General features: G+C 48.8%; 1 protein-coding gene across 7 annotated transcripts in view; it reads left to right on the top strand.

Moving 5' to 3' along the window:
- Nucleotides 1-21,299, top strand: part of ANK1 (ankyrin 1) — a 137,709-nt gene that overhangs the window by 75,840 nt on the left and 40,570 nt on the right. For all 7 annotated transcript variants that reach the window (XM_072978994.2, XM_020780244.3, XM_020780246.3 and 4 more), the window contains exons 3-17: nt 5,441-5,539; nt 6,082-6,180; nt 8,448-8,546; nt 8,734-8,919; nt 9,690-9,788; nt 10,580-10,678; nt 11,533-11,631; nt 12,908-13,105; nt 13,218-13,316; nt 16,401-16,499; nt 17,663-17,761; nt 17,936-18,133; nt 19,322-19,420; nt 19,825-19,923; nt 20,456-20,653. In XM_072978994.2, coding sequence (XP_072835095.2) covers nt 5,441-5,539; nt 6,082-6,180; nt 8,448-8,546; nt 8,734-8,919; nt 9,690-9,788; nt 10,580-10,678; nt 11,533-11,631; nt 12,908-13,105; nt 13,218-13,316; nt 16,401-16,499; nt 17,663-17,761; nt 17,936-18,133; nt 19,322-19,420; nt 19,825-19,923; nt 20,456-20,653 — 1,869 coding nt within the window. The remainder of the gene's footprint in view (nt 1-5,440; nt 5,540-6,081; nt 6,181-8,447; nt 8,547-8,733; nt 8,920-9,689; nt 9,789-10,579; nt 10,679-11,532; nt 11,632-12,907; nt 13,106-13,217; nt 13,317-16,400; nt 16,500-17,662; nt 17,762-17,935; nt 18,134-19,321; nt 19,421-19,824; nt 19,924-20,455; nt 20,654-21,299) is intronic.

A 21,299-nucleotide genomic window follows, 5' to 3' on the forward strand; every position in this document is an offset into this window, starting at 1 on the left:
CAGGAAATTCAGTTGTTTCTGCAGTCTTTGCATTTTCAGGGGTCTGTAACTTAATAGATGTGAAGCTGCCCCTATGCTGATAACATTATTTTTATGACTAAATTTTTTTCCCAGAGCTTAAGGGTAAGAATGCTCTGTACCCTTAAGCATTTCACGTGCTGGGATACTGTCACCCTAAAATCCTGAAATGCTAGACTGTTATAATCACCAGAAGGGTGCATTGTATGATTTACAAACACCATCTCCATGTTTGCACATTGTAAAATAGACAAGGTTGTTACAAACATGTTCAACTGTCAGGATCATTATTGTTCAGTGACCTTGCTCAACTGTAGAGCTGTTTAATTGTTTTTTTTGGGGGGGGGGAACTATAGTAAACTATTATTCAAACCTCAATTTTAAAAGCACTTTCCCTTTTAGAGCTAGTTTAGAATGATGACCCTGTTAGCTGGGGTTGAAAGGAATTATACAGTAGGTCAACAGCACCCAGAAGGCCACAACAGCCCATTCCCGCCCTTAGGTGTCAGGGGGAAAAAAGCATAAAGCTGTCGGACCCCTTCCCTCTTCATCAGCTGAAGGTGACATACCTTTTCAGCCTCAATTGCTCATTTCTGGGATAAGAAACGACCTCATTTTTTAAGGGTGATGATGTATACAGATCCAGCTGCTCTCCAAGAGGAAGCCAAGATAAGCACTGCAGCTTAGTAAGAACGAGCGAGAGCCCCTGTAGGTTTCAGTTCATCGATCTGTTGTGTTCCCGTACACAGCCGGGCAGATTTTCAGTTGCATTAGGCACTCTTCCAAATTATTTCCTTTATGTCTTGCCTTAAAAGGATGGGGATTACTATGCCTAATAGGGAGGGCCAGATTCTGGATCTTGACTGTGCTTGAGCGCAGCCCGCGGTTGTGGTCCACTTCACCATAATGTCTTCGAAGGCTGTCCCACGGATGCTGTGCTTTCTCACCTTGCAGTAACGAGCGTCCAGCCGAAGCCTCCACCCGGGACTTTGCACACCTTTTTCCTTTCTCCCTTTTCAAGATGGGACAAATGCCTTTAGCAGAGGAAGCTTCTCAAGATGGGAAGGTGTGACAGTTCCCAGAATATGCAAGGGAGGGTGCCCAGAATGTAACGTTTCCCATCCTAGGAAATATCCTTCTATTTGCTCAGACCTGCTCAGTCTTAGTGGTTTAGGGGAGGAATAAGAGAGCTCCCCCCCAAATGCCTTCATAGCTAGTGGCAGAGGGCGTTAGGGACTCATTTTATGCAGGAACTTGGAGGTTTGAGAGCCAGCTGGTGTTGTGGATAAGAGTGTCAAAGCAGGACTCAGGAGACTGGGGTTCAAGTCCCGGCTCAGCTGTGGAAACTCCCTTGGGGACGGGGTGGCGCTGATAAACCATTGCTTGAACTTCTCATACAGTATATTTCAAAAATCTTATTAGGGTGCCCAGAAATTGGAAAGAATTCCATGGCACATAGCCGGAGAGGGGGGGGAAGAGAAAAAAGCAGCTTAAGTAGCTTACGACTTGGGAGACCCGTGTTTAAATCCTCACTCAGGTATGGAAGCTCACTGGGGGTGGGTGGGGGTGGGAGTTGGCAGTGGTAAAACCACTCCTCAAATATCTCCTGTACCTTGAAAGCCTTGTTAGGGACCAACTATAAGTTAGTTCTGACTTGATGGCACACCGGACTAAAAATTTGCTTAAAACAAAAACGAATAGGAAGACATCATTTTCAGGAAGGGAGTCCTGTGCCCGGTGCAGCCGTTGCAGTTAATGTGAAGCCCTCTTTCGCCTCTCCTGCCCGTGGGTCCTGGAATTGAAAAAGACAAGCCGTGTGGCAGGAGAGGTGAGCAGGGTCTCCCGGGATGTGTGTGGGAAGCCCAGAAGACTCTGCCCCAGGGGGTGAGATTTGGGCCATGATCCGATGGTCGGTTTCATTTTGCAAGCTTCGTGGGCGACCCTGCGTGGCCGACCCTCGTGGGGGAACCTCTGGAACCTGTTTCTGTGAAGACCTGATGGCCCCAGCTTGGCGCTCCTTGGGTGGCCCTCACCTTAGTTCCGATTGCACCCTTCCTGCCACGGGGGAAATGTCACGCTTGTGGCCAAGGTCCAACCTCACGTGTCCTGTATCCGTTAAAAGAGGGATGCGTGTGGTCAGACCTAGTCCACAAGCCCTGTATTCTCACACACAGCCGAGCGAGGCCTCGTTAAGCTGCCATCCGGTCATCATCACCATCTGCACCAACCTCGACGCCATCCTCCTCCTCTTCCTCCTCCGCCTTCTCCTCCAACACCACCACCACCATCATCTTCTCCTTATCACCGTCAGAGAACGAGCGCCTCCATCTGTCATCTGTCACGATGGGCCACTCCATAGACCGGGCAGGAGAAAGAAATGAATTCGGAGTCTTCTTTGTGATACCTGCACCGACGTGAAAGGGAATAGAAATGAAAGTGTGTGTGTGTGTGTGTGCGTGTGTGTGTGTGTAAGAGAGAGAGAGAGAGAGGCTAGGTTGGGAGCATCTATGCACGTGCTGCAAGGGACTTCGTTACAAGATGATTATGTAGCTATTTTAAATATATAATTGGGAATCAAGAGGGATGGGCAAGCTTTCCAGGATTTCTCAGGACATCCCTGGACACTGAAGAGTCATGTTTTTTTTTCCCTCTCGAAAAACAATTTCTTACCATATTTTTTAAACTCCTGAAACTCCCACCTTGCTCCCTCTAGTGGCCAAATTATTTTATTTTATTTAAAGGGTGGATTTGGAGTGAGGTGTCTTCCAAACACAGTGGGATTTTCCCCGTGCTCCTTAGAGGGCCCAAGGAAACTTTTGGAGGACTTCTTCTTCAACAAAATTCTTTAAAAAATTGGGATGTAGGAGGAGTGCTAGGATTCTCCAGGGCTGGTGGAGTACGACAGTGGTTCCCAAACTTGGGTGCACAGATGTTCTAGGACAGCAACTCCCAGAAATCCTGGCCAGGGCAGCTAGTGGTGAAGGCTTCTGGGAACTGCAGTCCAAGAACACATGAGTTACCCAAGGTTGAGAACAACTGGTCTAGAGTCTTGCAGCTAAGGATCTGCCTATTTGTTTCTATTCTCTATATCCCCCTGAAGCTTCTCTGCTCTGGAACGCTTGCCCATCTCCTGTGATTGGCCCCTTTTCTGTGTTGCTCTTTTCCTGGCTTTTCTTCCTTGGCTCTCCCAGTGACTTTCACTTCCAGCCCTCCTTTTCCAGCTTCCCAGGCTTGCTTCCACAAGTTACTTTCCCAGACTCCTTCACTGCCTCTTTTTCAGTGTCTCTTTTTCTTTCGCCCCTTCCTTTGTTAGTGTTCCGATGGTTTTGCTTGTAAGAGCAGGCTGTTGTTGTGGTGGTCAAATGAATGAAGTGGTCCTTCAGAGGCATGTAATTCTTGATAACAGGAAGCAGAAGCTTTTATTTCAGGGGCTAGCCATCCTCTCTGGAAATAAATCACTCAGTCAGCCGTCAGCCCTATTTGGCCAGCTAATGGCGGATGTGTACAGATATGTGAGGTGATCATGCCCTGTGTGGTGTACTGGTCAGTGTCCCTTACCACAATTGGGGAGATCTACGTTCTTGTCCCTACTCAGCCATGAGCAGTGGAGGCTGATAAATCCAAGTCCACTCTGGGTTTTGGTGGGAACTTTAAAAGAACTGTCCAAGGTGCTGAACTTCTCCTGAGGACAAACTATGTCTGAGCCAGTTGTTCCAAACCTTGGGTCACCGGATGTTCTTGGACTACAACTTCCAGATATCCTGGCCAGCACAGCAAGTGGTGAAGGTTTCTGGGAGTTGTGGGCCAAGAACATCTGGGAACCCCAGATGCTGGGTTGCTTGCTCCCTGGAGAAAACAGGAAACTGTGGATGGATTTACTCACCTAGTAGAAGAACAGCGGCTCTATTGGGGAGGAGTGAGGAACATGTGGTCCTCCAGATGTGGTTGGGCTCCACCGCTTACCAGCCCTAGTTAGGGATGATGGACAGTTAAAGTCGAGTAACATCTGGAGGACCACAGGCCACCCACCCTTATTTTAGAGCAGGGGTGGTCAAAAGGCAGTTGATGTACTATATGCGGTCCTCCCAGTGCCCCCCAAACACTCTCATGCCAAACAGTATTTACTTGCATGTTTAAATACTGAACAAAGTCCTCGTGCCCTCGGGGTGTGTGTGCAATTTTGCGTATTTGGCCCCTTCTCCAGCTGTTTCAGGCTGTTTCCAACCTGCAAGTCACTGAGGACAGCTCAAGAGCAGTCAAGAGTTGCTCCTGGCAGCTATTAGAAGATCCAGGTAGCTTTTTGAATAATAATTTTAGAACTGCAGAGTTTGAAGGGACCCTATGGGATCATCCAGTCCAGCCCCTGTTGAGGAGGCACAGTTGGGGAATCGAACTCCTAGCTTCTGGCTCCACAGCCAGATGCTTTAAACCCGTGAGCTATCCAGCAGTTATAAAAAGAAGACCAAACTAGATGGATGGGGTGAGCTTCAGGTGTGGTTGCAGCCCTTGGAGGTCGGGGAGGGCATTGGCTGTGTGCATTATGCCCCTCCATGCTGCAAAGTGGAGGTTTATCGCGATGCCTTCCCGTTTCCCATGCATGTCCCCGTTGTGTTTTTAATCTGTTGCAAATTGACCCCTGGTGTCCATGGCAGAACATCTTTTCCCTCCCAAGAATGGTGTCAGAAATGTGGACCATCATAAAAACAGCTCCAGGGGCTTGAATGTTAATAAAACACATGAAAGCTGGACTGTTCAGGTTTTTAATAGTTGGCTGAATAGTTCAGCAGTTTGGGTCTCTGGCTGCAGAGCCAGGGGCTGGGAGTTCGAGTCCCCCACTCTGCCTCTTGAGAGAAGAGCCAGCCTGGGTGGACTTGGGCAAGCTGCACCGTCCCATTATTATTATTATTATTATTATTATTATTATTATTATTATTATTATTATTATTATTATTATTATTATTATTAAACTAGCCACAGTCAATCAAAAAGACAAACAAAACGATTATTGCTAAACTTTCTACTTTCTCAGAGCACAATAAACTCTTTAAAATGGTTAAATCTGGTTAAACCAATTTAAAATGGTTAAAGTGCAATCTGCACTTTTTTCCGAGGGTTGCTGCTCTGTCATTTTCTACACCAGCTTTGCTACTTCCATGGGTATTCAGACTTGCATTTGCTGGCAGCTCTTCCTTCATACTTCTTGACTTATTCATTTACTTGACCCTTCCTGATTGTTAGAGAGAGAGAGCGCCTGACCACTTCAGCAACCATGCATATGGCTGGAAGACAGGGAAAAGATGCTGCATGTATTTCTCCTTCCTCTCTCTCTCTCTCTCTCTCTCTCTCCTATGCCTGTCCTGCCTTTCAACGGGCTGGGTCAGCTGAGCGCCCCTGGTCTAACAGACTCTTCCCTCTTTTCCAGAACGGGCTCAATGCTTTGCACCTTGCGTCCAAGGAGGGACACGTCAAGATGGTAGCCGAATTGCTGCACAAGGAGATTGTTTTGGAGACCACCACCAAGGTAAGGCCCCAAGAGGTTGTGCTAGGGAGCAGTTAGACCCAACTCTTGGGAAACTCAAGGTGCTAGAAAGCCACGAATTATGGCTGGCCAGGAAGAAGGCGAGCCAGAGCAGATCCAGTGCTTAGGAGAAGCCAATGGGCTAGACCGTGGCCCAAGCCCCTTATATAGGAGTCACGTGACCCATTTTGGCCTATTGGAGAAGAGATTTCTTTGCCTGGGGTGGCAGCTCCCACCCCTGCAGGTCCCTCCATTAGGATCCAGTTTCCTCACTGGTTCTGCTCCCAAATTCTTTATTATCCCCTGTTTCCACGAGTGCCGAATGGCTGAGGAGTCGCCATTGAAATCTGGGATGATTAAATACTGGGGATGTTCTGGGCCCACCCCAGGAATATTTGGCCCGGGGTGGCCAAGATGGCGCCCTCATGCCCTCTCCATGCACAGAACAGGGCAAAACTGGCAGCCGAATCCGACGTTTCATTGCGGAACCGTGTAACGGTCTCTCCTGCGCTGTTTAATCTTTACCTTCCGTTTCTCTTTTCCAGAAAGGGAACACGGCCTTACACATCGCTGCCCTGGCGGGACAGGAGGATGTTGTGCGGGAACTGGTGAATTTTGGGGCAAATGTCAACGCACAGTCACAGGTGAGCTGTCCTGTCCTCGCGGTACAACGCGGCTGGGACTTTGGCCAAGGGCATGTTCAGGATCCTGCAGATTCCCGTGCAGAAGAGCATCTGTGGAACAGCCTCCTTGATCAGGAGAGGCCGTCTGGGTAGTGGGGCATAAATTAAACCCATCACTGACAGTTCTCCGCCAGACTACTACTGCACTGTCAGACCCTTGAATAATTTGCAGTTGATTAATCACAGCTCTTTTGAGCAGTTAATCAACTACACTTATTTATTTATTTTACACTTCTAAAACCTCAGCACTTCCACTGGAATCCCTGGTTGGCGGGGAAAAGAATTGCCTTTAACTTCTGCTCTTTCCGATTCAAAATGCAATGGCGCACGAGCGACAAGAGAATCTAAAATAAAAAGGCCATCTTTTTTACCTCAGCTTGCAGGTCTGCTGATTCACGCTGTCAGCTACCAGTCCTTTTTACCAAAAGATGCCTGGTTTGCAAGCTTTAGATTTTTCCAAGGAAAGGCGTCACATGCTTTGACCCAGCATTACCCACCTTAGAGTACCTAGTTTTGCATTTGTCTTTGTCTACTACGTGCAACTGTTTTTGCATGCAGCTTTCTCTGACATGAAGGTTTCCAGGTATGAAATATCATTTGAGCTGCAGCCTTTTTTCTGGGCTCCCCCCCCCCATCTGCCTTTGGATTAGGCAAAACTAGCAGATTGAAAGACATGGAAGGTGTCTCTCCAAAGCCCCTGTGGCTGCATCACATACATACCTTTGAGCATCATTCTATTTCTGCCACCCAGCCAATACCCAACACATCATCTGCTCCACCAGGTTATTTTTTAAAAGGAAAATGGAATGGATTGGGGACCCCCGGGTGGTTTCTCTGCCCGTGAGATGAACGGGGTGGGGTGGGGGGCATGCTAGATTTGACTGCAGGTTAGCTCAGACGTCCCCTGCTGGCCGCAAGGTGGCACAGTTTCTCTGTGAAAGCCCGCTCTCTCGTGTTTTGGGTTACATAAGCCGGTATGTGAAGGTCAGCTTAAATGCTGGGGAGACAGAGGGAAATAGGGTAAGGAAGCACTGAGGCGGGGGTGGGGGGTGGGTAAATGCAGAATGACAAGTTTAGGGGGCCCCGGAGGGCAAGGGGTCTATTTTCAGGACTGGAGTGGTTTCAGTCATTCTGGCTGAGATCAGCAAGCACACACACGCACACACACAGACACACACGACTATTTTGCAGTGGCTTTAGCATTTGCACTATGGAGCCTGTTTCTGAAAGGAAAGTGTTGCCCTGTGCTTACATTCGGGTTGCACAAACACAAAACGTGGCGGGTCTTTTATTGCTGAGCCCTTCGCCCTGAATAGGGCAGTCTCTCCACGTCAGCGGGCGGTCCTTTTGCTCAGCAGGTAGGTGAGTAAACAGCTGGCGACCCCAGATGTTTGCTTGAATGTCTGCCCTCTTATTTTTGTATAATTTCATCCCTTTCCCTGAATCTTTTCATCCCTCTTTGGCTCGGCAGGACTCGACAGGCGAACGGTATCGGTTGAAAATGCAGAAAAAAAATTTCTGCATTGTTTCCCTCTTTTCTAAAGCCTTCTTCCTGTGAGCAATACCTTCCTGGACCTTAGCCCCCAATACCCCCAGCTCCACCTTGCCTTCTCTCCTCCACGATGTGACCCCAAGACAAGACCCTGTGCTTTGGATCCTGGAAACACACCTCCTGATTCCCCTTCCCTCTCCTGTTATGGGGCATAATCTTCCGAGAAGCTTCAGGTGTAAACCTCCCTTTCCCCTCCAAATAAACAGTGTTTCATAGGCAGGCAGGGTTCCTTGTCAGCAAAGGTTAAATGATCCGGGAGGATGTTTCCTGCAGCTTTGCTGAGTCTTAATATACTGCTTTATTGGATGCAGGAGGAGGAGCAGAGAGACCTCCGTGACTGGAACGAAGAGTAGCTTCTACTGTTTGGTCTGTCCCAGATCCCAGCCTTTTTCCTGTCAGGTTCAAGAGCTGGTTAACAGACCTGCTTGTGTCTACGTAACAGCTTGAATGCGACATGCAGTCAAGACTCTGAAATAGGCCTTGCACTTATCTTGCCTGCAAGATACTGGATTCCCTTGAATTTTACCCCGTGCCAAGCTCTTTGTGTTCATCCCAGTAAAGGGATCCATGTTTTCCCCCCACCCCCTTGTACCTGTCCCCGATCCGCTGCAGCTGTGGTTGCTGTTGTTGTTGTTGTGTGGAGCTGGAATTCGAGGCACTGATTCTGTGTTCACAGAAAGGCTTCACGCCCCTGTATATGGCAGCCCAAGAGAACCACCTGGAGGTGGTGAAGTTCTTGCTGGAGAATGGCGCCAATCAAAATGTGGCCACCGAGGTGAGTATCAAGCACAGATGTGTGCATACACGCACACCCACACCCATGTGCACGCACACACGCGTGCGCACACACGCACACAGAGTAGTTGCAGTATGCCTGCCTTGCATTTCTTCCATACATGACCTTGCAATGGTGCATGGACTGGTTTGCTCACCTGTCTTCCTTCTTCCCTGAATCCCACCAGGACGGCTTCACACCGCTGGCCGTGGCTCTCCAGCAGGGCCACGAGAACGTGGTGGCCCACCTGATCAACTACGGGACAAAGGGCAAGGTGCGTCTCCCGGCACTGCACATCGCCGCCCGCAATGACGACACACGTACGGCCGCAGTGCTCTTGCAGAATGACCCGAACGCTGACGTCCTTTCCAAGGTATCTAATCAACGTCCGGGGAGATCCGTTGGGCAGCCGCCATTTGTCCGCCCCTCCTTCGTACTTTGGCCCCAGTCAGACATATATGTCTGGTTTAAGTATCTGGCTGCGGAGCCAGAAGTTGGGAGTTTGATTCCCCCACTGGGCCTCCTGGGAGAAGAGCCAGCCTGGGTAGCCTTGGGCCAGCTGCACTGTCCCACAGCGCCCCTAGAGGAAGGGAAGGGGAAACCACTTCCAAGTATTCTCTACCTCCAGACTTCGGAAAGGGTCGCCATAAGTCAGAACCAACTTGCTGGCACACAGTTATTATATACATCAGTTTTGCACACAGCTCTTCTTCCAAGAGTTTGGAGTGACCTAAGCTTGGTTTGGTATCCAGTGTGGTGTAGTGGATAGAGTAACAGACGGACTCAGTAGGCATGGGTTCGAATCCCCGCTCAGCCATGGAAACCCACTGTGGGAAGGGAACTGGTAAAGCCCCTCCTTAAATATCTCACTTACCTTGAAAAGGGTCGCTATAAGTCAGTTCTGACGAGACAGGACATAACACGCTCAGGGTGGATTTAGAAGCAGACTCATACAGAGAGCTTCATCGAACCAATCTTGTTTGGTCTGAGCTCCATTCTGTGTCTTATTACCAGCCTGGTCCAATGCAAGGAAGGGACAAGATCCATTCTGGAGTAAACCCCATCACTCTCCCAAATGTTCTCAGGTCCCTGTCACCACACTGTCTCCATTCCTTAGTCCTGCCTCCCTTTTCCCCCCTGCAGACGGGTTTTACCCCATTGCACATTGCCGCACATTACGAGAACCTCAACGTGGCCCAGTTGTTGCTGAACCGTGGCGCGAGCGTCAACTTCACCCCCCAGGTAGGTGCAACCTGTTCTCCACTGGCACCATGGGAGGCTCCCCCCCACGCCCCGGGCTTTTTGGCTTGTCCTTCCAGAGGGAGTGAAACTTGTGCCTTGGCTAAACCTTTTCAGGTTACCGGGGGGGGGGGGGGGAGCTCCCTGGCCAGAGAGCTGGACCCAAGCTGAGTACAAAGTATGAATGTGTGTGGGGGGGGAAACCCAGCACTTTCCCCCAAATCTCCTGTGCCCTCCTTTATTGGTATCAGACTGCAAGACTCAGTAGGAAGTAAAACGTTTGCTTCCTTTTCTGGCTCTGCCTCCACTCAAGTGCACTGGATGACACACACATCCTTCTTGTGTGAGCAAAAAGGAGGATAAACCTCTTCCTATTTATTTTCTCCACTCGCCACCTTCTGAGTTCATGGGTATCATTTTCGTACTGCTCTAACAGTTGAGAGGTTTTTCCTGATATTCAGCCTAAATCTGACTTCCTGTAGTCTGAGCCCATGATGACATGTCCCACACTCTGGGATGATTGAGAACAGACCCTGCCCCTCCTCTGTCAAGTCTTTGAAAAGTGTGACCATATTTATCTCCCCTCAGGCTTCTTCATCTCAAGGATAAAGGTGCCCAGTTTTGTCAGTCTTTCCTCACAAGGCTCGGTTTCTAGCCCCCAGATCATCCTTGCTGCCCTCCTTTGAACTTGCTTCAGTTTGTCGGCCTCCTCCTTAAAAGTGTGTTGTCCAGAACTGGACGCAATGCTCAAGAGGAGACCTAACCGTGACTCCTTTCTCTTCCCCCAAATGCAGAATGGCATCACCCCTCTGCACATTGCCTCGCGCCGGGGCAACATCATCATGGTGCGCCTGCTGCTTGACCGGGGGGCCCACATCGAGACGCGGACCAAGGTGAGTTTGGCCTTCAGAGGGGGTTCAGCTGCGGGACGGGGGAGAGGAGCCGGACCAGTCTCTCACGCCTACTGAGAGAAGCAGGAAGGTGTATAGAAGACAGTTGCTCTGCCAAGCGCCAGTGCTGGCAATTCCCCTTTTAAGCTGCCTTCTTGGTAAAAAAAAAAAAAAAAAAAGTCCAGAGGTTTACACAAACTGTTGCTTCAGCAGTGATAAAAGGACCTGGAGACTCTTACTGATTCTTCGCTCCCAGCACTGATCCAGGCAGGCTTTTGCATGTGTTTTCCACAGAGCAGGGAGTGCTTCACATGGGAGTTATATTAGAACCCACGTATCCACGGGGGTCAATTCCAAGCTCTACCTTACCTGTGGATGCTGAAAAACACCGATTATAGCAAACTCTATTCTAATAGCAAATGCTATAATAGCACGGTCTCTGTTTCTCTCTAGTGGTCAATTCTGGTAACTTCATCTTTCAAAATATGTATTTCAAGGATTTTTCTTTTAATATTTTGAGACTGTGGATAAGTGAATCAGTGGATACTGATCCTGTGGATGCTGGGGTCCTACTGTATTAACATATTATGATGACGCCTTTAGTTATTAGTTTGCTTTAGGGCAGTGGTTCCCAGACTTGGTTCCCCAGATGTTCTTGGACTGCAACTCCCAGAAATCCCGGCCAGCACAACTAGTGGTAAAGGCTTCTGGGAGTTTTAGTCCAAGGACATCTGGGGTCTCCAGGTAGGGGACCCTTGCTCTATTCTTCTGCAAGAGGGTGGGTAGGCAGGCTGGGCTACAAGACTAGCAATGCTTGAAGGTTTCCCTGCTTCCTTTTGCAACTGTTATCTCTACAGGACGAGCTGACGCCGTTGCACTGTGCATCTAGGAATGGCCATGTACGGATCGCAGAAATCTTGCTGGACCACGGAGCTCCCATCCAAGCTAAAACCAAGGTGACCTGCAGTAGAGCGACGGCAGTACTTGGAAAAGTAACTTTTGTAGGCTGCTACTCCTTGAATCAACTACTTTCATGGCCACTAGGAGGAGACTGGGTAGCTCTGGGAGTTGCATAAAGATGGTTTTCATGGATTTGCAAATTTGTGTACTGCATCTCCCAGAACTCCCTAGGCTGTGCTGTCTGGGAGATTCTGGGAGTTGTAGTCTAAAACTACAAATATGTAGGCCTCTCCTTTCTAAGGTCTGAGTGGGCTAGGCTTGTTGGGACAGAGGACCACCAAGGATAGAACAGTTTTTCACTTTTGTCGGATCCCACCCTGACCGCTAAACTTCAGCTCTCCTCCCTCAGTTGCTGAACTCTAGCACTCTTTAAAACAGTGGTTCACAACTTTGGGTCACCACATGTTCTTGGTCTAGAGCTCCCAGATGTTCTGGGCAGCAGAGCTATTGGTGAAGCCTTCTGGGAGTTTTAGTCCAAGAACATCTGGGTACGCAAGGCTGAGAACCGTGACAATAATAATAAAAAAGGAAAACACACAACAAAGTGTTGTCTAGCACAGTGGTCCCCAACCTTGAGCCTCCAGATGTTCTTGGACTTCAACTCCCAGAAATCCTGGCCAGCAGAGTTGGTGGCGAAGGCTTCTGAGAGTTGTAGTTCAAAAACATCTGGAGGCCCGACGTTGAGGACCACTGGTCTAGCATATCCTTCTGTTTGCACTTTTCTAAGGAAAGGAGTCTCTTTTGGAACTCCTTAAGAGGTGGAGACCCATGCTCATAACCCAACTGGTTCCTGTCTATACAGCTCCACCCCCTTGCCTGCACAGCTGTGCCCTGGGTTCTCCTTTCTGCTTTGATCACACTGGGGCATAACAGTCCCGTAAGTGAGGACGTCCAGATATTTGGGTCTACAGAGCTCACGAGCCCCATCCACGATGGCTAATGGCCAGAGATGATGAGCATGGAGGTCCAAAACCTCTGGAGAGCATCAGGTTGGGAAGGCTGTCATGGAAGAAGGACGGTCAATATCGTTGGATCCTCACGGAAAGACAGGGAGGTGGATGAAATTGGAACAATGTGGCTGGAATGAAAAGAGAAGCAGTAACACAGGTTCCTGCAGGTGGAAGCAGGGCTTAGCTGAGCTTTGTAATAGGATCAAGAGTCGTGTGGTCTGAGGTTGCCCTTCTTGCAATGCCAGCCCCATGGTTTCGGCCACCTTGTCCTTCAGCAGCATGGGGAGGGATAAGGTTCTCATGGTGTCCTTCCATCCCCCAGAATGGGCTGTCCCCCATCCACATGGCTTCCCAAGGGGACCACCTGGACTGCGTGCGGCTTCTCTTGCAGTACAACGCCGACATCGATGACATCACGCTGGACCACCTGACGCCCTTGCATGTGGCTGCCCACTGTGGCCACCACCGGGTGGCCAAGGTCCTGCTGGAAAAGGGTGCAAAGCCCAACGCACGGGCATTGGTGAGCCGAAGAGGTGGCAGAGGGAGGGCAGAGTTAGGCCACATGCTTCTGCCATGACACTGACAGGCCTTTCTCTCTCTGTGTGTTTGTGTGTGTGTGTGTTTTCCTGAAGAATGGGTTCACCCCTCTGCACATCGCTTGCAAGAAGAACCACATCAGGGTGATGGAGCTGCTTCTGAAGATGGGGGCCTCCATCGATGCGGTCACCGAGGTACCTGGCTTCCCTGTTTGTGAGACAGGAAGTTGCATTCCATCCATCATGTGACAATGACTGAACACGTGACTCAATTTCTCTTGTTTTGCTGCTAGCGTAGATTGCCCAAGACAGCTGTCCCCAACTTGGCTGCCTCCCCTGGTGCAATGGACTACAACTCCCACCATTCCTCGGCAGCCTTCTGGGCAGGCAGTGTCAGGAATTGTAGTCCAACGTATCTGGAGGGTTGCCAGGCTTGAAGCGGAGGCTGAACATAGAAGTAGACATTTATTTGCTTTTTAATTGAATTAAAATAATTTTACCTTGCCTTTCTCCTTTAAAGGATCCATGTCAGTGAAATAATTATACTAATTAAGCCTTGCAGACATTTTAGAGGGGGGAAAAAACCAGTTGCAGTTTTGAATTTTGTTTCAATTTCTCTGGCTGTGCAGCAGAAGTGCATGGATTCACAAAGCAAAATTACCGTAACTTCTAAGCTCCACCCCTTTTTCTCATCAACTGGAACTTACAGTTCCAGTAACTCACTCTGGAACTTTAGTAAGAGGAAGAATAAAACGTTTCATTACAGTTGAATAGATCAAACAGCAATCTGAACAAACATGATTGCTTGCAGCAACAAGGTTGCAAACAAGATTGCAAGGTTGCAAAACTCCAGAAAAACAGAGTGAGTTATGACTGCTACTTGTGAGTGCACCAGAGCAGTTGCTACTGGTGTTCTTTTAAATTCACAACTTGCCGGCCATCGGGATAAAAAGAGCCCATCCGCTGTTGGTCTTCTAGGAAGCCGACAGCCCTCCTCTATTCCCTGTGGAAAATGGGAGATGGGTTTCAAGTTCAAATCACTGTTTCTGCTCTCATGGTATTGACCTGGGTGGAGTCTGGAGGGAAGGGTCCATTTTGTAGCCGAGAGAAATTTAAAACCCTCATCAGCCTTCAAGATGACTTTACGGTGTCCCTTTTTAGGGTTTCCTAGATAGAGAGAACTCAGATGTGGTTTCCCATTCCCTTCTTCTCGGGGTTGTCTGCGCAGCTGGCCCAAGGCCACCCAGGCTGGCCTTACTCACAGGAAGCTAGGTGGGGAATTGAACTTCCAACCTCTGGCTCTGCATTGAGCTATCCAGCCTACTAAGAGAAATGTAGCCAGGCCCAGAACCCAGAACCTCCCCACCTTCCACCCCACCTGCCTCAATCCTCCTGAAACCTTCACCCCCCTCCTTTTAAACACAACTCTTTGGAAAGGTTAGCAAGGCAGAAAAGGGTTGGGAGCAGTTGTGATGCTTTTCTTGTGGTGAGGAAAGAGAAAGACTTTTTTGTCCTGCCTCTGAGTTCTCAAGCCACCTCGTGTTGGCTTGTTAGAAGAGTTCTCTCCACTTTTGGGTAATATATATATAATTTGGGAGATATATTTCCCTGGGGGAAATGGGTCCTTGGGAAATGTAGCTGCACCATCAACCTTCTCTGAGATAAGCGCAGGAAGTGATTAAAGCTCACATCCGGGCCTTGAACCCATCAAGCTTCAGTGCCATGCGCCTGACAAAGCCAAACGTCAACGCTTGTGACCTGCGTTTGCACAGAGAAGGCGCACCGTCTCCCATGGGCCAGGCCTGGTCTAGAGAACTAAACAGGATTCTTGAATGTGTGGAGATCTCATAAATAACCTGTCTTAGCCAAGAGGGAAACAGAGTTTTCACACTAAAAAGCCAGCTCTCCACAATTTCTTACCCTGCCATAAAATGACATTCGGAATGACTCATACTGAATTGGATTTTCTTGGCCACGCTGATGTTTTGGTGGATCACGGCTTGGATGCTGGAAGGAATTTTTATCTGTGTCACCAAAGTAGGAGTGTGGGACCCTGGCCGATGTTTTCCTCAGGAACTGAGTCACAATTTGGCTCGTAGTGAAGAGAAACCTCTTGGCAGATGTAGAGAGAATGTAGTCATGGAAAGGTTTTTGACTGCTTGCAGAATGTTCAGTTGTTAATCGTCTTCCCTTTAGTAGAAGCCATTACCCTTGCGTATCCGTTTTCTCTTGTCCGGCAGAAACCCCTCTGAAGTCTTTCATGTATCAAACAGGGCAGGAATCTCAGGAGAGCCTGCTGGATTAGACCAGGCACGGCTCGGAGAAGTTACTGTTTTGGAGTAAAGCCACCAAGGGTCTTGTGGTACCCTAAAAACAAATATTTTTTTTATTTGGCATCAACTGTTGTGGACCACACACCCCGCTTCTATCAATGCATGTTCTCGTTGCATCAAGGCCCAAGTATCAAGAGCTGGAGTCTGTATGACTGTCATTCGTAAAAGCTTAGGCCAAACAAACTCTTGCTTTTGATACATTTCTGCCTCTTTTGAAAAATGATTCGGTACTATTTATTTATTTTATTGATTCTGTATCCTTTGCCATCCACCTTTCTCATAGCAAGGGGACTCTAGATGAATCACAATGTTGCAAGAAGTAATACTGAAGACACAATAAATTACAGATCAAAAAGCCAATGAACTGCAGTAACAATTAAAAGTCCATTGATAAACTAAAAGCATTTACAACTTTTAAAACAAACTTAGAAAAACAAGAAAACCAGCATCCAGGGACTCAGATATTTATCAGAAGCCCATCCAAAGAGATGGGTCTTCAACTTGTGATGGAAGAGTGTGTGTGCGTGTCGGGGAGGGGGGATTAACCATCCCTGAAGCCTAATTAGGGGGTTTCTGCTCCTAATTCAGGTATTCTTTTGGATTATTATGCAAAAATGTTGCCTGTGTGACTATGATATTTGAGAGGCAGAGCTGGCTTTTTGTCTAGGCCCAAAGACTGAGAGACAATATCTCATCTCATGGCACAGAGTATAATCTGCTTAAATGACACTCCTTCAGTTCAATTCAATTCAATTCAGTTCAATTCAGTTCCATTTAATTCAGTTCCATTCAATTCAATTCAGTTCAGTTCAGTTCCATTTAATTCAGTTCCATTCAATTCAATTCAAATCAGTTCAGTTCAGTTTATTATGCTCAACAGATCAGGAAAGACAGGCCTTCATTCATTTAGCTTTCCTCTCTTCCCTTCCCTCCCTTCTCTCCACAGTCTGGACTGACCCCTCTTCATGTAGCCTCTTTCATGGGGAACCTTCCCATCGTCAAGATTCTTCTGCAACGAGGAGCCTCTCCCAACGTCTCTAACGTGGTGAGCAGGGATGGGAGTCTGTGACAGTTTTGAAACTTGTAGCAGGGACTACTTTCCGTTGTCCAAGGTTTTCCTGGAGAAGAGGAATGGAGATATATATATATATATATATATATATATATATATATATATATATATATATATATATATATATATATATATATATATATATATATATAGAGAGAGAGAGAGAGAGAGAGAGAGAGAGAGAGAGAGAGAGAGAGAGAGAGAGAGAGAGAGAGAGAGAGAGAGAGAGAGAGAGAGAGAGAGAGAGAGAGAGAGAGAGAGAGAATACAGTAAATATATATACAAACCTTCTTTGACAATCAAATCGAAACTTTGCCCCGTTATCATTTATTTATTATTTTATTTATTCATTTATTTCAAATATTTTTTATCTTACCTTTCTCCTTAAAAAGGACCCAAGGTAGCTTACATTATTATTAAAAGGACAATATTTAAAAGCTAAAATGGTGAGTATACAAATATTAAAAAAAGAATTAAACAAGTATTAAATAGAACCAATACTAAAACACATTTAAAACAACAGAACACAACAGTCCATTGAAAACCCCGGTCAGACCACCAGTCATGAAGGAAAAGCCTGCCTGAAGAGAAAGATCTTTGTCTGCCCACGGAAGGACAGTAAAGATGGGGCCAGTCTGGCCTCCAGTGGCAGGGAGTTCCAGGGTTCCACGTCAAATGTGGCATTTGTAATCTAGCTATCATATAAAATGGTATCATTGGTATATTTATGCAATTGACAGGGCAAAGCTTTGCTCATTTTGGGAGGCCTTTGAGTTGAATGTTTTTATACCAGCCTCTTCTCAACCATAAGGCGCTCTTTGGTAACAGAGAACTAAGAGCAAAGTAACTAAGAATCCCATCAGTTGCTAATGTTTTATGTCATTAGGGGTAATGAGTTATCCTTAGGGGTAAGGAGAAGATTGGCAAATTGCAATTGTTGTTGTTGTTATATCTCTTGCCAAGGCGTGGTTGGGACACAGGATGGCTGATTCAGGTCTTGCTTGTAGGATGGGGGTGCAAAAATGTCACTTCGGCCAGCCCTTAGATGATTGGGGAATGGGTTTTTTTCCCTCCCTCATGTTCAGTTGTTCTCTGAAATTTGTTCCTTTTTAATTGTTGTTGTTGAAATTCCATAGAAGGTGGAAACACCGCTGCACATGGCGGCCCGGGCGGGGCACACGGAGGTTGCAAAATACCTGCTCCAGAACAAGGCCAAAGTGAATGCCAAAGCGAAGGTGAGAAGCCCGACCTGCCGGGTCTTGGGAGGAAACAAGAATCGGCCGCCCAAACTCCGGTCGAAAACAGACCTCCCTGAGAGCACATCACGAGACAGGGAGCTCCCCAAGGGGTGTGTGTGTGTGTCTGTGGCTAAGATGCTCCCTTCATGTCCCTCCCCTCTTTTTTTGCAGGACGACCAGACCCCCCTGCACTGTGCGGCCCGCCTGGGCCACTGCGCCATGGTGAAGCTCCTCCTCGAGAGCGGCGCCGATCCCAACCTTTCTACGACAGCCGGGCACACCCCTCTGCACATCACAGCCCGCGAGGGCCACCTGGACTGTGCCTGCACCTTGCTCGAGAAGGGAGCTTCCCAGACGGTCATGACCAAGGTAGGGAAACAGGGTCATTGGGCAGGGATCCCTGTGGGTATCTGGGCCGGGCTAAATGCCGGGGCGTAAACAGCAGCGAGAGATGGCTGTCAGTTGAGTTTATTCTTATTTTTATTTAAATTATTTTGAACCCGCCTTTCTCCTTTAAAAAGGACCCCAGGCAGCTTACAGCAATTAAAGGATTTAATTTAGTAACAATACGTATAGAATACTGAAAGGATCAATGAATACAATACCAAGAAACATAAACGGCATTCAGTGCAGTAAGGTACAACAATCCATTGTGAAAACCTCATTTGGCAGACATCCACTTGGGGCAAGCTGGCCTGAAGAGAAAGGTTCTTCACCCAATTGCAGAAGGACAACAAAGATGGGGCCAGTCAGGTCTCCAGTGGCAGGGAGTTCCAGAGTCTCTGGGAGCAGTGACCGAGAAGGCCCTTTCCTGTGTATCCACCCAGGTGGTAGGACTGGAAAAAGGCCTCTGCTGGTGATCTTAACATGCCAGCAGGCTCATAAAGGGAGGTGTGGGCCTTGAGATAACTCGGGCTCCTCTTTAGGACTTTATAGGTTAGAACAAGTACTTTGAATTGTGCCCAGAAACAGACAGGCAGCCCGTGGAGCTGCTGTAACAGGGGTGGGTGGGTTATGGGATCCTCATAACCAGTCCTAGTTAACAATCTGGCTGCTGCATTTTGGACCTGCTGAAGCCTCCTGACCATTTCCAAAGGCAGTGCCACGTAGAGCGTGTTACAGTAGTCCAGTGGGTTGAAGAGGCACGATTTCTAGTCCTCATCAGGCGCCAAGCTGCACAACTGACCGGCGACAAGGAATGCAAGCAAAAATTCCCTTCTCTGATTTTCACCATTGCCCTTAAGCTAGCATAAACATCGGACGGGGACCTGGAACTCCCTCCCTATCCCCAGCTGCTTTTCTGCCCTCGTTCTCTTCCTTTCATCTATTGCTGACCTCATGTTGAGCTGGGAAATTTACTTCCCAGCAACTGAGCAGTGCTTTCTAAATTCTTTTCGAGAGTAGTCTGGAGCAACCCTCAGAAGAAACATTGGTAAAGTCCTGGTTTAAACCTCAGACCGGCTCTTGGGAAGCCATCTCAGTCCTTCCGGAGGCCCCACTCGAGACTTGCTTCTCCCCCTCTGACACCAAGCACTGATGATCCTTGTTTCTCCCCAGAAAGGATTTACCCCTCTGCACGTTGCTTCCAAATACGGGAAAGTGGATGTGGCCGAGGTGCTGCTGGAGCACAACGCGCAGCCCAACGCGGCTGGGAAGGTGTGTAGATTTGCTCTTACGGTGAGGGGAGGGAGGACAGCTCCATTGGATCGTTGCCGTATCCCACCAGAAGCAGCAGTAGCGAAAACAAAGCCGTTTGGATTTGAAACAAGAGGCGTGGGGAGGGCACACCTTGTTTTCCATGTGAATCCCCATTCCCTGAAGAGCATGAAAACAAGGTGTGCCTCACGGTGCTTCTTGTTTCAGAGCAAAATGGCTGCCTTCGTCTTCTGTGCTTCGGGAAGACAGCAGCGTGGCAGCCCGTTCATCGGCAGCAGAGAGGGGGGGGGCTTTAAAAAGTCACAGAGGGTTTTCCATGGGCTGTTGCTTCAGGATGCAGGTGGCCTTGGGAGGTGATGGGGTAATCCCGCCAGCTCGCCTGTCTTGTTCTTCCTCCGCTACAGAATGGCCTCACGCCCCTCCACGTAGCTGTCCACCACAACAACCTGGACATTGTCAAAGTGCTGCTGCCGAAGGGGGCCTCCCCACACAGCGTGGCTTGGGTAAGGTGCTCCTGACACCCTAGCAGACTTCTGGGGCCAGAACGCGGCCGTGGAAGAGAAGAGGGCTGTGAACCAAGAGGTCCACGTCCCGTTTCTTAACCCATGGTTTTAGGGACTGGGAAGCAAAACAGCTGATCCTTGCTTTCAAAGGAGAAGAGCTGTTCTGGGAGGATGGTCTAGCATGGAAGGGCGGTGTGTGGGGGGGAACAGTCTGGGAGAATCTGGAAGCTCCCCGAATAAGCAGGGGTGGCTTTGGGCACCCGTCACAGAGACAGAGGTGTAGTTTGGAGGTGCAAAGGGGTTGCATCCTTCTGATATTATACAGCTTAGAAAAATGCAGGAGGCCCTGAAGCAGGTGGAACGGCTGGGCTGGGACCTCTGGAGATCTGGAAGGGTCGGCTCTGTGGCTTCACCCACCTGCCATGTTCTCCTGTAATGGGTAGCCTAGGCAGGGCAAGGGATACGGGGGCATCCCTTGGAAGCTCTCCCACCGTGGCTTTAGCCTTCTGGGTTGGTGATCTCTCCTGCACAGAACGGATACACCCCGCTCCACATTGCCGCCCGGCAGAACCAGATGGAGGTGGCCATCAGCCTGCTGCAGTACGGTGCTTCCGCCAACGCCGAGTCCACGCAAGGGGTGACGCCGCTGCACCTGGCGGCCCAGGAGGGCCACGCGGAAATGGTGGTGCTGCTCCTCTCCAAGCAGGCCAATGGCAACTTGGGCAACAAGGTGAGCAGCTCTCTCTCCTTCCCCTTCTTGGTGGGCAGAAGACACCATGCGCTCCTTCCAGCAGGAGAAAGAGGGCAAGTTCAGAGTCTTGAGAAGTCAAGGGGACAGAGGCATCCCGGCCCCTGCTGTTGTTTTATTGCACCCTCTTTATGGATGCCACTCCTCCTGGTGCTTAAGTTTACGACCCATGAGAATGAGATGGAGCCTCCATGTTTAGGAGCAGCATGCTGTTCTTTGTGGAAGGGGTGAGCAACAGGAAGCACTCTGATATCAAACTGATCATTGGCTTCTTTAGCTTAGTCTCCGTCTTAGTCTGAGACAAGCCTATTTTCAAGCCCTACCTCTTGCCTTAATGGCAAGAGGAGAGAGCGGCTATCCGCCTACACCGCTGGCCGGTTCTCTAGTGCCTGCTTTTTGGCCTCTGAGCCCCTTCTTACGTCCTTTCACTCCCTGGCGGAGGGTGCAGACCTGCCTCCGTCCCATCCCGTGTGTCTCTTTGGAGCCTTGGTTTCATTTGAAAATGTATAAACAGAGGAGGCGACCGCCTGCATCGCTCCGTTCCTGCCACCTCCACCCAAAGCATTCTTCCCCGCTTACGGACAGCAGGGAAGCTGGTGCAGGCTCCCTGTTTAGAAGCCGTCCTCAA

This window comes from Pogona vitticeps, chromosome 8 (assembly GCF_051106095.1).
Source record: "Pogona vitticeps strain Pit_001003342236 chromosome 8, PviZW2.1, whole genome shotgun sequence".
Lineage (NCBI taxonomy): Eukaryota > Metazoa > Chordata > Lepidosauria > Squamata > Agamidae > Pogona > Pogona vitticeps.